The sequence below is a fragment of the Lotus japonicus genome, chromosome 3 (genome assembly GCF_012489685.1).
Source record: "Lotus japonicus ecotype B-129 chromosome 3, LjGifu_v1.2".
NCBI lineage: Eukaryota > Viridiplantae > Streptophyta > Magnoliopsida > Fabales > Fabaceae > Lotus > Lotus japonicus.
The window spans coordinates 15612719-15625797 of record NC_080043.1 but is presented as its reverse complement, the minus strand read 5'-3'; the positions used below and the strand labels follow the sequence as shown (position 1 = coordinate 15625797).

Here is a 13079-nt window from a genome sequence, read left to right as displayed (position 1 = left end):
TTGAGTAAAAAACATCCACATTATCATGGTGATAATTGTTTAGCAGAAGTTTTTTCCCATCAACGAGACTCGACCCGATACATTATTTAAAGAGAATCAAGAATGTATCACTTAAACTAAACACCCGGCGATCGCAACTGAATTTTTTTTTTTCCTTTTTAAATCCAAAAAAATTGAGATAAGAATCAAAGTATCCTTTCTCCTACTTTCTCTACCCTTTATATCCACAGTTCTCTTTCTTTTTCTAAAATGTTTCTTTACTGACTAGAAACCACACAGAACCTCATGTTCATGACGTGGCCTTCTCTAATTGGTGCAACTTTACCCGCTAAAAGGGCATTGACTTGAAACAACGCATCTCAGTTTACTTACACTGCTCTCTCTCTTCACTGCTTTGCAACACAACACTCACCATCCATCAGCTATTGCTCTTCCATTTCACTCTCTCTCTGTCTCTCACACTTTCTAACACCCATGTGAGTTTCTTTCTTCGATTTGTACTTCGTTTCTCTTTCTATCTTGTTTCAATTTTTTATCCTTCACTGAGCTTTATCTTTTCCCCTTTTTTTTTAACCTATTATTAATAATTGAGTGGTAAACTTGATCTTTCATATGCTTAGATGCCCATCACTTGATTCATGTAAAAATTGAATCTTTTTACTTTTTTGCATGATGGGTTGGTCTCAGGTTGAGGGAAACTGAAGAAATTTTATTGCTTGATTGGTTTTTCTTTCAGATTTGGAACAGAGTTTCATCCATTGGCCATAGCTTTCTGATTGAGCTGCATAACCAAGTTTGATTTCTGTTTCTTTTGGTTCATGGTAATGGAAATAGATTGATATAACAAAAGTTGTGGAAGGTCAGTTTTCAGATTTGCTTTAATTTTTCCTATGGTTGTTATCTTTTTTCTTTTTTTCTGAATTTATTTGCTTTTTGATGCTTCAATTTGATATAGATTGATAAATAGAGGTGGCAAGATGTCTTATAGAAGGGGGTCTGATCAGCCGCCGCGGAGGCAGATACTGCGGACACAGACTGCTGGGCATTTAGGATCAGACCCGGTCTTGGACAGTGAAGTGGTGCCTTCCTCACTAGTTGAGATAGCTCCCATTCTCCGTGTTGCTAATGAAGTTGAAGCTAGCAATAAAAGAGTTGCTTATCTATGTAAGTAACTATTGTGTGTGTATAAAAGGTGTATGTTTTTTGACAAGTTTTTATCATTTTTGGTCAAATCACAGTTGGATATATTCTTGTTCATTATCAATAATATCCCTTCTAATCTGGTTTTTGATTGAGCTCAATGGCGTAGTGTGATCCATATAGCCGACCTCACTGAGTGGGATAAGACTTTGTTGTTGTTGTTGTTGTTGTTGTTGTTGTTGTACTGTTGGATATATTTTTGTTCCTTTAGGATGCACAGAAGCTAAAAAATTCCGATATTGTTTAGAAGCTTATGCTTTTAGAAGAGATGACAAGGCGTTGCTATTAATCATTGAGAAAGCAAAACATGTGGTTTTAAGCTCTCATTGATCAAATGACTTTCTAGATTTCTGGTCTTTTTGGAAATATTGCTGAGGAGTTGTATTGAAAAATGGTCTTGCACATTTATGTCATTGAAAAATGGTCTTACTAGGTGGGAAGTTTTTGGAATGTTGTCGTAAACCAATCTTTGCATGAATGCTTAATTTTTTTCCTATAGGTGCTCAATAGTTATGAGTGCATTATGCTTTTCTTAATTCGCTAATAAATTTATTCCTTTTATAAATGTTAATGATTGGTAGTTTCTGGTTCTTTAAAACTCACACATGAATTTATTCCTATTTGCTATGTGAGCATCATTGTTCCTTTAATTGGCTAAATCTTCAGTTAACTGCTCTTTATAGACCCCATAAATTTTCGATTCTACGAAATCTTTGTATGTTAACTTCATTTCTATCCGAAACCACCTTGTTGCAATTCATTCTTTTTGATATGTTACTTAGTTACTCCTTTTCTTTTTATCCTATTTAAAAATTAAATTAGTCTCACAGTATGAATTATGAAACGGCAATGAAATGCTTTCTGACCTTTGATGTGTATATTATGTCTAATGCACCTTTCTTTTCTATCACTAGGTCGGTTTTATGCCTTTGAAAAAGCTCACAGACTAGATCCAACATCTAGTGGGCGTGGTGTACGTCAATTCAAAACTGCTCTTCTTCAACGTCTAGAAAGGGTAAACATTGTTGTTTGTTAGGAATTTCTGCAGTTATTTCTTTCACTTGGATCATTCCCATCCTTGACTGAAAGTTAGTCAATTAAGAGCATTGAAAAGGCTTCCTCACTGGTCTCTAATTTGAATATATTAATGAACCAGCAAAGACCAAAGAACAAATGCTTTCCATGTTATTGTAGCAAGCACTGGAAAGTCTCTCTTTGGAAAGTTTTAAGACATTGATGTCCTTTTCCATTATTTTCAGGAAAATGACACAACATTGGAGGGAAGAGCAAAGAGTGATGCTCGTGAAATGCAGAGTTTTTATCGGCACTACTACCAAAAGTATATTGAAGCGCTAAGCAGTGCTGCTGATAAGGATCGGTGAGTTTACACTCGAAGCCAATCTGTACTTTGGTTGACTTGATTATAGCGCTCTTATATTTCACATTTATCTTTGAATTCTCTTAATTTTTGTTAATATAACTTCTTCCTTTTATAAAAAAAATGAAAAAATTCTGACAATTAACTTCATATGTTCCCCAGTGCCCAGCTCACAAAAGCATATCAAACTGCTGCTGTTTTATTTGAGGTTTTGAAGGCAGTCAATCAAACAGAGGCTGTTGACTTAACTGCAGAGGTAAAATTACTGTCATGCTTCTTCAGACACTGAATGAAGATTATAATTATATATACTCTTCCTTCTTTACTGTTATTTTGATTATTATGTTCTGTTTTGATATTCTATTGTAGATTGAAGCTCATACCAAGGTTGAGGAAAAAAAGCAATTATATGCCCCTTATAATATTTTGCCCCTCGATCCTGAGAGTGGGAAAGAGGCTATTATGAGATATCCTGAGGTTGGTTCTCTTTTACTATGTCTTGATCCCTTTCATTTAAGTTAATGTTTAATTTTTCAGGTTCCAAGTAGCACCATGAAGTAGAACTAGGAAACTCCTTTTTAAGCAAAGGAAAGCAGAAAAAGACTAATTAAAAATGCTCTAGAATTACTGAAGCCGAAACTGAGTTTCTAAAAACATCAAGTGTTTTAGGAGGTTATGTATTTCTTGTATTGCTCACTGTTATGGTTCTGATCACTCAGAGTTGGTTGCTAAAGTAATTATTTTTTGTTGTAATATCGTGATAATATTATGAGATATTTTTTTTCTTTCCTTTTTCATGTGATTTGTTGAATTGTAATTAGGAGATTCGTATTGTTTTTATTCTTTGCAATAATTTCCTTAATTAGGAGCGCCTTAGTCCGTATAATGTAACCACCTATAGTAGTTTGTGATATAAAATTACATTTAGTCTCCTTTCAACTTAGTATCAGAGCCTATAATAAATCTACTTATTGAGTCACCCATAAATGGGTCACGCGCAGATATTCAGTTCTGCAAACACGCTCCAGATGTCCAGCAGTAGGCGTGAGGGGTGTGTGTGTTAATTCTGCCAGCATCCTGCATTTATTTACAGCTGTAATTCTGTAATTCTATCATTATTGTAGAGCTGTAATTATGTAATTCTGTAACCAGAGATATGACTAAATAAGTCCTTTTAAATGGGAGGGTAATCCCTACCTCTGAGCTAGCTTTTGGGGTAGTTAGGTGTAGTCCGATCTCTTATATTTTTCTTAAGGTGTATATATGTAAAGAAAAGAATTGAAGATAATAGTTATACATTTTATTTTAGTTGAATAATTCTGCAACTGCTATTTCTTAGGATGGAAAGTTTAGGGCAGTTATTTGTGTATGTATATTAACGTTTTTGATGAAGAAACTTTTATGCTGAATTTATCACAAAAGTTCTTGAGTACTGTCGCGAACCACTGATCCTAAAAGTTTAAGTTGTTGGATGAAGACACATGAATGTTTTATATTATAAGTATAACTCTGACACGCCCCTCATGCAAGAGCCCATTGGGTGAAGCATGGTCAGTGCACCGGACCGCCATCCTTGTGCTGAAATTTAACTTTTTATAAAATGTCAGGGGAAACAAGGATCGAACTTTAGAACACTTGGTCATAGAGGCTTTGATACCGTGTCATGAACCAGCTATCCCAAAAGATTAAGCTGTTGAGTGGACAGTTGAATGGTTTAAAATTATATTTTCAACAAGCACTTTTACTCCTGGAGATCATTGGCTTCTCCCTAACGAGTCCAAATTTCATTGCGAAAATAAGACAGAAAGAAGTTAGAAATATTGTGAACTACAACTACATTTTTTTGTTCAACACCCTATAACTATATCTAATATAAAGTAATGCATGGTTAAAAGTTCACTCATTTTACAAATCCAGCACCAACTTATCTGTACCACTTGGCTGATGAATAACTTTTGTTAGAATGGCTTTCAGAGTGTTGACTAAATTTCTTGTATTCATTTATTCTTTTACAGATTCAATCTGCTGCCTCTGCACTCCGTACAACCAGGGGTTTGCCTTGGCCAAAGGATCATGGTAACAAAGTAAATGAAGACATTCTAGATTGGCTTCAGCTGATGTTTGGTTTCCAGGTAACAACTGAATTGATATGTGACCATAAGTTGGTTTTTGTACGTCACTCTAAGATTGTCTTCCTCGTACTCATCTGCAGAAGGGCAACGTGGAAAATCAAAGGGAGCACTTGATTCTTTTGCTTGCAAATGTACATATACGACAAGTTCCGAAACTTGATCAGCAACCCAAGGTTTGTGTTTATCCAATGCATAGCTTGGACCTTTATTTTCTGATTTAGACAGACTGAATTTCTTGTTTCTTACATCCTGCATTTTCGCTATTTAGTTGGATGATCGTGCTTTAAATGAAGTGATGAAGAAACTCTTTAGAAACTACAAAAAGTGGTGCAAGTATTTGGGTCGCAAAAGTAGCCTTTGGTGAGACTTTTATCTCTTTATATTCTTAATTTCTTATTACTTCAAATCAAATGATGGTTTATTAAGTATCAAGTTGAAAATTATGGTCTTATATGTACCTTGGTGAGATGTGGCTAGAAGTCAACCCGCATTTGAGCCAAACTAATCTTGGCTCAGCTAAATGCCTAAATGAGCTGAGTGGCCGATATGAGTGCAAGCTTAATTCTGTATCTTGTAGTCAGGTTGTATACATGTGTATATGCAAAATTTGCATTAAGTTCTGGATGCATGCTAGTATTTTAAATTTGCATTTGTTATAATTGTAAAATTTTACCTATATAAGCCAGTGAAACTGAGATTAGCTTGACTCTAGCTTTATGTACAGTCTCACATTTATTCTGTTTTTTGTCACTTAAATTAGCTTACTTTTGAGGTCAAGCAGATTGTATTTTTTTTTCTTCATGATTTCAATTCCTTGATGTACTCATCCATAACAGAAAGTTTGTTTGTATTTCATGATCCTGGAATATTATTCGTACAATGATGCATATAGCTGTGGTTTCAGTTACAAGAGTAATTGCCACTCGAACTGACTCTATCAGATCTAAGAGGTCTGAACTAACTCTAACTGCATTGGCTCTATAGCTAGGACTGGGATACTATGCTTACATGAGTATACTCTTACGACATGCAAGATCCATATACTTTTTTTTTTTATAAGCGCAAGATCTACATACTAATAATAAGTGCTACATTAGGATTTTGTAATATACTATTTAAAGTAATTTTTTTTAAATTGTTAGGTTGCCTACTATTCAGCAGGAAATGCAACAACGCAAACTATTGTACATGGGCTTATATCTTCTTATATGGGGAGAAGCTGCAAATTTGAGATTTATGCCAGAATGCCTCTGTTATATCTACCATCATGTAAGTTTTTTTTAAAATGGAATATGTTGTAGTATTACTCAATATCCTTTATTTGTACAGTTCTTTTTTTCTTTTATTTGTACAGCTATATTTCCCTCTTTTCTCTTATTGGGACATGGTGAGACTTAAGAGTTATTATTATTCATCACTCTTATTTGTACAACTTCTTTTTATTAGGACTGAGTTGTTGTTCTACTATAGAAAAGTCGCAGTAAGGATTAATATATATACATTTTGTTGATCCCAATTGCCCGGTGAACCTCTCTTTCATTTGGTGTTATTATTACTGTTCCCATGTTGCTGTTTTCCTCTCCATCTCTGGGCACTATGAAGCCCTAGTGGACCTCTTTTTTTGGCACCATTATTGTTCCTGTGTTGCTATTTTATCTTACTTTCTGTGGTTGGGACCAACCCTTGAATTTATTAACACGTTAGTAGCCAACATGAAGACCCATACAGACTCTCTCAGTAAGCCTTTTGACATTAGTTCTCTGTCCATGACTAGTATGAAGTGAACTTTAATTTGCAATTCTTAACTGCTTCTAGAACTGCTCTGAGGGACTCTTGGGTGATCTGTTCCTATTAATGACATGACATGACTTTTAGTCTTAACATCTTTTTTCTTATAAACCCAAGAATACTGTAGTTGTAGCCCATGACGCTTATACATCTATTACTGGATGTGGAAATCTTCAGATTCAACCTTTCCTTCACTTAAAGAATATGATGTATATTCCTAAACTTTCAAATAACCTCATTTCCTTTCCTATACTTACAAAAGAGTTAAATTGTGCAGTAACTTTCTTTCCTTCCCATATTGTCCTTTGGATCCTTCCATGGGGAGAATAATTGGAAATGGTAAGGAACACGGAAAGTTGTTTATCGCTTGGCAAAGGGTTGCGAAGGTTATCTTTGTCAGAAGATGCAAAGTTCCTACCACCATTCGAACTCAAAATCTCCTGCTCAAATTTGGCTTGAACGCAAACTTCTTGGTTCTCCTCCAATTTTTATGTTAAAGTCCATCTTTCCATCTATTTGCATTTGTCCCGTGGAGTCTTTGTAATGTAGTGTTTTTGAGTTTCAAAACATCGTCTTGCATCCTTTTCTCCTAGTTTTAATAAAACGTTGAACATGTTGAGAAAGGGGAAGAACGTATGAGTGAATTTGCCTGTTTGAAATACAAGTTGGATAATGTTATATATAATAGGTGTCATAAATACATGGATCATTAGTTCCAACTTTTAATGTAGTGTTTATTGTCCGGTGTAAAATCCTACTTTTCTGATGTTATTTGATTTGAATGTGAAAGTAGTTGCTTCCAGAACCTAAGAATTGTTTTATCGTTGATCTACCTAGATGGCATTTGAGTTGTATGGGATGTTAGCTGGGAATGTCAGTCCATTGACGGGTGAACCTGTAAAGCCTGCCTATGGTGGTGAAACTGAGGCTTTTCTGATGAAAGTAGTAAAACCAATATATGATACAATAGCAAAGGTGCGTTTCTGGTTTTTATGAGCTGATAATTGCTTGAGTTTACTTTATACATTTGAAAGGTTTTATGTGTTCTATTGTATTTTTTGGTATGTAGGAAGCTAAGAGGAGTAAATCAGGAAAAGCAAAGCACTCTCAGTGGAGAAACTATGATGATTTGAATGAATATTTTTGGTATTTTGTTTCTTCTTGATCTGATCTTTTTTCCTTTATAACAATTCTATCGTTGAAGTTATTGTCAATCTTAAATTGTAGGTCAGTTGATTGTTTCCGGCTAGGTTGGCCTATGCGTATGGACTCCGGGTTCTTTTCTGTACCTCTGCCTCATGAGCAACGTTCAGGTGACAAAGATGAGGTATAATATATTTCATGGCTTACTTGCTGTCTTCTTAAGTAACAAATTGTGGAACAAAAAAATAAACGAAAACAGATAGAAATAAAGATAATATCTTATAGAGATAGTGATAAGATTTGTTTACCTATTTCAGATTAGTATCTATTAAGATCGAGATAGATTTAGTTCTTTTTTATCTCTTTGTTATATCTATAAATTGTACTAGTCTATTCATGAAATATACAGAGAAATATTTTCATCAGATTCAAGTGTCTTCATGCTCCAGATGTCTAGTCTTAGGCATGAGGGTGCGGGTGTTGAGATCCCATACTGACAAGAGATACCATAGATGAGCTTGTAAAGACTTGGACAATCCAAACCACTTGAGCTAGCTTGGGAATTGAATTATGGCCCAAATTCCTATGTTTGGTTTTCATGTGCACATTTTAGTTTCATTAATAGTTTCAGTTTGGTACTTGTGTTTAGGACTTGAACTGAATATATATGAAATTGTATTTATTGGAAATGTTTTACATATTTTACTTTTCATTAAAAGGTCTGATCACAGCTCATTTACTCAGTGTCACATTTATTACATGTCTTATTGAACAATCCAAATGATGCCTTATATGAATGAAGCAATCTCTCTCAATGTTCTTATCCTAGCAATTGTTCTTGACTTTGGTAAATAGGAAAACAGAGCTAATGATGAAGATCGGTGGCCTGGAAAAGTTAATTTTGTTGAGATACGCACATTTTGGCACATATTTAGAAGTTTTGATAGAATGTGGAACTTTTATATACTAAGTTTACAGGTAAGTTATAGATTTGATTTTTCATTCCAACCTATATTCACTTCATTCTGCAACCATTTAATCTTATGAGAAGTGCTGATCATGCTCTTCAATCAAGGCAATGATAATAATAGCTTGGAATGGCTCTGGCAATTTAAGCTCAATATTTGATGGCGAGGTTTTTAAGAAAGTTCTCAGCATCTTCATAACTGCTGCAATATTGAAGCTTGCCCAAGGTAGATCATAAAACCACCACTTGTCTATCTGGCTGTGTGATCGTATTTCCTTGTTTGCTAATGGGAAAAATATTGATATTGATATTTTCCCTCTTCCCCAATATATATTTAGTTTTCTTCAGTTTTCATGATTTTGGAGACTCTTAACTCCATTTCCTTGTTCTTTCTAAACCACTATAAAAACAGGGAGTAAGTACTATATAACTCAGTTTTGTAGTACCAAACTGGCCGAATGCTGTTGATTATTTAATTTGAATCCTCTGATCCCTGGAAATCATTTCATAACAGGAAAACTCAAAAGTTTCTAATATCAATGCTTGGCTGCTATTCATGTTAGAAAGGATGTTAATTAGGTAAGTGTACGTTGTATAGTGTCATGTAATTATAGTAAATAAGGTAACTACAAATCTTTGTATTTATCATTTTCAGTCTATATTATACATTTCCATTGTATAATTTGGACACACGGGCTCCGTCATATGTATCTTGCTTTCCTCTTCATTTAACATTCTAAGAACCTAACAGAGGCAGTTTTAATCCTTGCTTACCACTTGTGAATATTATTCTTTGAAATTATGTTTCATATCCTGTTTCCCGTCTCCCCTGTCAATCATCACTCTATCATGATCTGAATCAGTTTTTAAGCCACCACTCTCACCAGAAAACTTTTCCTGCAACTTTTTCATCTATTCCCCTGCCTTCCTGTTGATCTTTGTCCGGCCCACAACCTCCCAAATTCTCAAGTCCTTTGACTATGGAGGTGCTTCGTGTGTTCTTCCTCTTCCGCATGGGTGCTTCAACCGCTAGTAACAGTAGCCACACATGGTAGTGTGTGTGCCACTATTTGCTGAGACTAAGTGTCCATCCAGCCTTCTTCACGAATCCACTCTTCTTTGACACTCCTGAATGAATGGTGCACCTTCTTTATCTTCCATCCATTTTTTGAAGTCTTTTCTCTTATCTCTCTACTTTTAGAACCTCTTGTTAACCTTGAAAGGTGGAGCCTCTGGTTTTTACCTACTAAATCAGTGTGCACTCTTTACTCGCCAGTTGGATGTGAAGAACTGCAACACTTACGTGTTCAATATGAAACTTTGCTTACTGCACAAAACTATGCAGACCACCTCACCACGAAGGCTTACTCTATGGTTGCCACCAAGTCGCTCTAGGTGGAGTACGGTCAATGGCCAACTCTGTAGTTTCATTAAATCCACTGTTCATCCTTTTTGGAAGCAGATCTTTTGTGCCTAATATCTCTTGTGAGTCCGTTTGGGAGTAGAACAAGGCTTCCGACCAATTACACCCAGCACCTTTGTGGGATCTGTCAAAACCTCATAAGCGTCATTGCAACCTGTTAATTCGATGGCTTTAAGTGTGCCCATTTGGGAAAGCTTCACAGGTTCTTACATGACTTCAATGAAATTTTACCCTTTACTGAGACCGCTACCCAGGCCTTGCATGGCTTACCTGTAGAAAAAACCAATTACCTATATGAGATTTTGGGTTCATCCATTCTTCGTTGTTTGAGCACTGCGCAGTCAACTTTGCTCCAGGTACCTACCATCCATTTGGCATTGACGTTCCTCCTACTAGTGGATTCCATTACTTGGCAACTCACAGTGGCAATCGCGTTCAATCTCGCAAGCCCGGCAAACCTCGCATGGCTATCCTCCTTGGACTACCAACATTGCATAAACTAGTATCCACCTACTTTGTCTAAGTTGGCTGAACCATATCAAACTCTACAACACCTTCAGCTACTTACGCAATCCAGACTTGCTCTAGTGGTTTGAGAAGCATCAATCCCTAACTTTCATTGCCCCTATTGTGCTCCCAAGTAATTCGTTTTCTTGTTTCTTTCAGGTTAACATCCCTTGGTCCTTAGATTCTTTGTATTTCTCATCTTCATCTTATTTCTTGTCTCTTTCAACTTCTAAATTAGGGATTGGGCCCAAAAAATCAGTTAGGGGGCGAAAATTTAATACATATTAAGTAAAATCAATAAGAACTAATTAAAGGAGGTGGTGTGAGAATTTGTACGGGGGAAATACAGGATTTCAATACTTCTATTAAGGAATTTTTTTTCCTATTATGTGGAAACTGCCACATTTTACCTGAAATGGGTTCCATTCCTAGGACTGGTCGATTTGTTCAATAAAATCCCTGTTGTTTCTATCAATTCTGATCCAATTCAATTGTACGCTTGATAATATAAATGTCAATTGTAAGTATATTTGCGAATACACCGGATAATAAAGAAGTAATTGATTGGGGGAGTGAGGAACAATATCCTTTGGTGCAATTAAAATTTTTACCAACTAGACAGAGATTTGCATTTAAACAGAATTGAGAAAATCACTAGAGGTTTAGAAGCAAGATCCCATAAGATCTATTAAGAATCTAAGAGAATAGAGTGTTGGGAAGGGCTTGAATCTGAACTGACATTTGTATTCTTCAATCAGTGATAACTGATAAGTCAACTATATATATAGCCTGTGAAGGCTTGCTGCACTAGCAGCTTTAGATCTGACAACTCTAACAGAACTTCAACTTCTTTTACTAGTTTCAGTTGCTAAGCATACAATTGATACTAAGCATACAATTGACTGATATATACTCTAACACGATCAAATGAACACTTATTGACAAGATTTTGGAGCTTCTTATTTTCCTTAGTTGATGTTTACTTTACCAAAACTATAGCATCTTATTCAAAAAGTTACCAATTATTTATTTTTGTGAGTCTAGAATACTTGTACCTTATAAAAAAATCCCATCTTTTTTACCCAGGATGTTCAATGGTCAATACAATTGTGTTTTACTTTGTTTTACTTTATGAAGTTGTAACTTGATTATTTATTATGTCTTTTATACTTTTCCAGCCATTCTTGACATAGTCCTGAATTGGAAAGCAAGAAAAGTCATGTCATTTCATGTGAAGCTGCGATATATATTTAAAGCCATTTCAGCTGCAGCATGGGTCATAGTTTTACCAGTCACTTATGCTTTTAGTTTGAAAAATCCATCTGGTTTTGGACAAACCATAAAGAATTGGTTTGGCAACGGCACTCGTTCTCCTTCTATGTTCATTTTGGCTGTCATCATCTATTTATCTCCAAATATTCTCTCTGGATTGTTATTTGTGTTCCCATTCATGCGACGGTATCTTGAGAGGTCCAACAGTGGCATTGTGAAATTCATGATGTGGTGGTCCCAGGTATACATGTTAGATTTGTGTATTTATGTTTGTGTATATTATAATTGTTGATTGTATTTGATCCCTTTTGTTTTTTATTTCCTGTTAGCCATTGATATTGTTAGAAAAATAATACAAAATAATTCATGTATCAATTACCCAACAACTTTAGCTTTTGGTTCATGACATGGTATTAGAACCTCTATGACTGAGTGGTCTAGAGTTTGATCATCGTTTCCCCCAATTGTTCTAATAAAAAGTTGAATTTCAGCACATGGTAGGTAGGCCTGAGCATTATCCACGGTGCATGCCCAAGTGGGATCTTGCCTGAGGGGCCGTGTTAGAAATATAATATAAAGTCATTCATTTCTCATTTACCCAACAGCATAAGCTTTTGGGATAATCGGTTCATGACAGATATGTTTTATTTTTCACATATAAACATACCTGTTGAGGTATTGGAGGAATTAAGAGAGAAAACATACAATGACTCACAAAGTTGATCAACAAGATTACGAGGTCAAAGTATATGCGAAAGGAATGCTTATCAAAAAATAAAAAAGCGAAAGGAATAGCGAAGAAATACCTTAATCCCCTTCTTTAAGATTAAAAGGATATAGAAAACTATGTAAATATAGAAGGATTAAACTCTTGAGTCATATTATAAAGCTTTGGAATGGAGTGGTTAAGCAAAATTTAAGAAAAGAGACCCACATTATATAAATTTAATTTTGTTTTATTCCAGGGAGGTCAACTATGTTAGTTATATACTTTCTACTAAAATTGCTGAAGAGATATTTAAGAAATCAAAAGGTACTGCAGATGGTTGTCACATACGATAGAGTACCTAGAGAGGTTCACTGAAAGCCTCTAAAGAAGAAATGAGTTCGGAATACTTAGATTCAGCAATCAAGAATATGTATGAAGGGGACACAACTAATGTGAGAAAACAAGGGGGAGGGGGCATATACTTGAAGAACACATAATATCACAAGTTTCATATTTTAGGCACTTTGGATCTATCATACAAAATAATGGGGAGATAAAGG

At 35.2% G+C, this 13079-nt stretch overlaps 1 protein-coding gene across 1 annotated transcript in view; it reads left to right on the top strand.

The window, feature by feature from the left end:
• Positions 1-325: 325 nt before the first annotated feature.
• LOC130743309 (callose synthase 2-like) overlaps positions 326-13079 on the top strand; it is a 37020-nt gene continuing 24266 nt past the window's right edge. The window contains exons 1-17 of the mRNA XM_057595502.1: positions 326-476; positions 737-859; positions 956-1164; positions 2115-2215; positions 2460-2578; positions 2741-2834; positions 2948-3055; positions 4594-4710; positions 4791-4883; positions 4979-5070; positions 5853-5979; positions 7336-7473; positions 7568-7644; positions 7726-7825; positions 8497-8619; positions 8717-8834; positions 11717-12051. Coding sequence (XP_057451485.1) covers positions 978-1164; positions 2115-2215; positions 2460-2578; positions 2741-2834; positions 2948-3055; positions 4594-4710; positions 4791-4883; positions 4979-5070; positions 5853-5979; positions 7336-7473; positions 7568-7644; positions 7726-7825; positions 8497-8619; positions 8717-8834; positions 11717-12051 — 1929 coding nt within the window. The 5' untranslated portion in view covers positions 326-476; positions 737-859; positions 956-977. The remainder of the gene's footprint in view (positions 477-736; positions 860-955; positions 1165-2114; positions 2216-2459; positions 2579-2740; positions 2835-2947; positions 3056-4593; positions 4711-4790; positions 4884-4978; positions 5071-5852; positions 5980-7335; positions 7474-7567; positions 7645-7725; positions 7826-8496; positions 8620-8716; positions 8835-11716; positions 12052-13079) is intronic.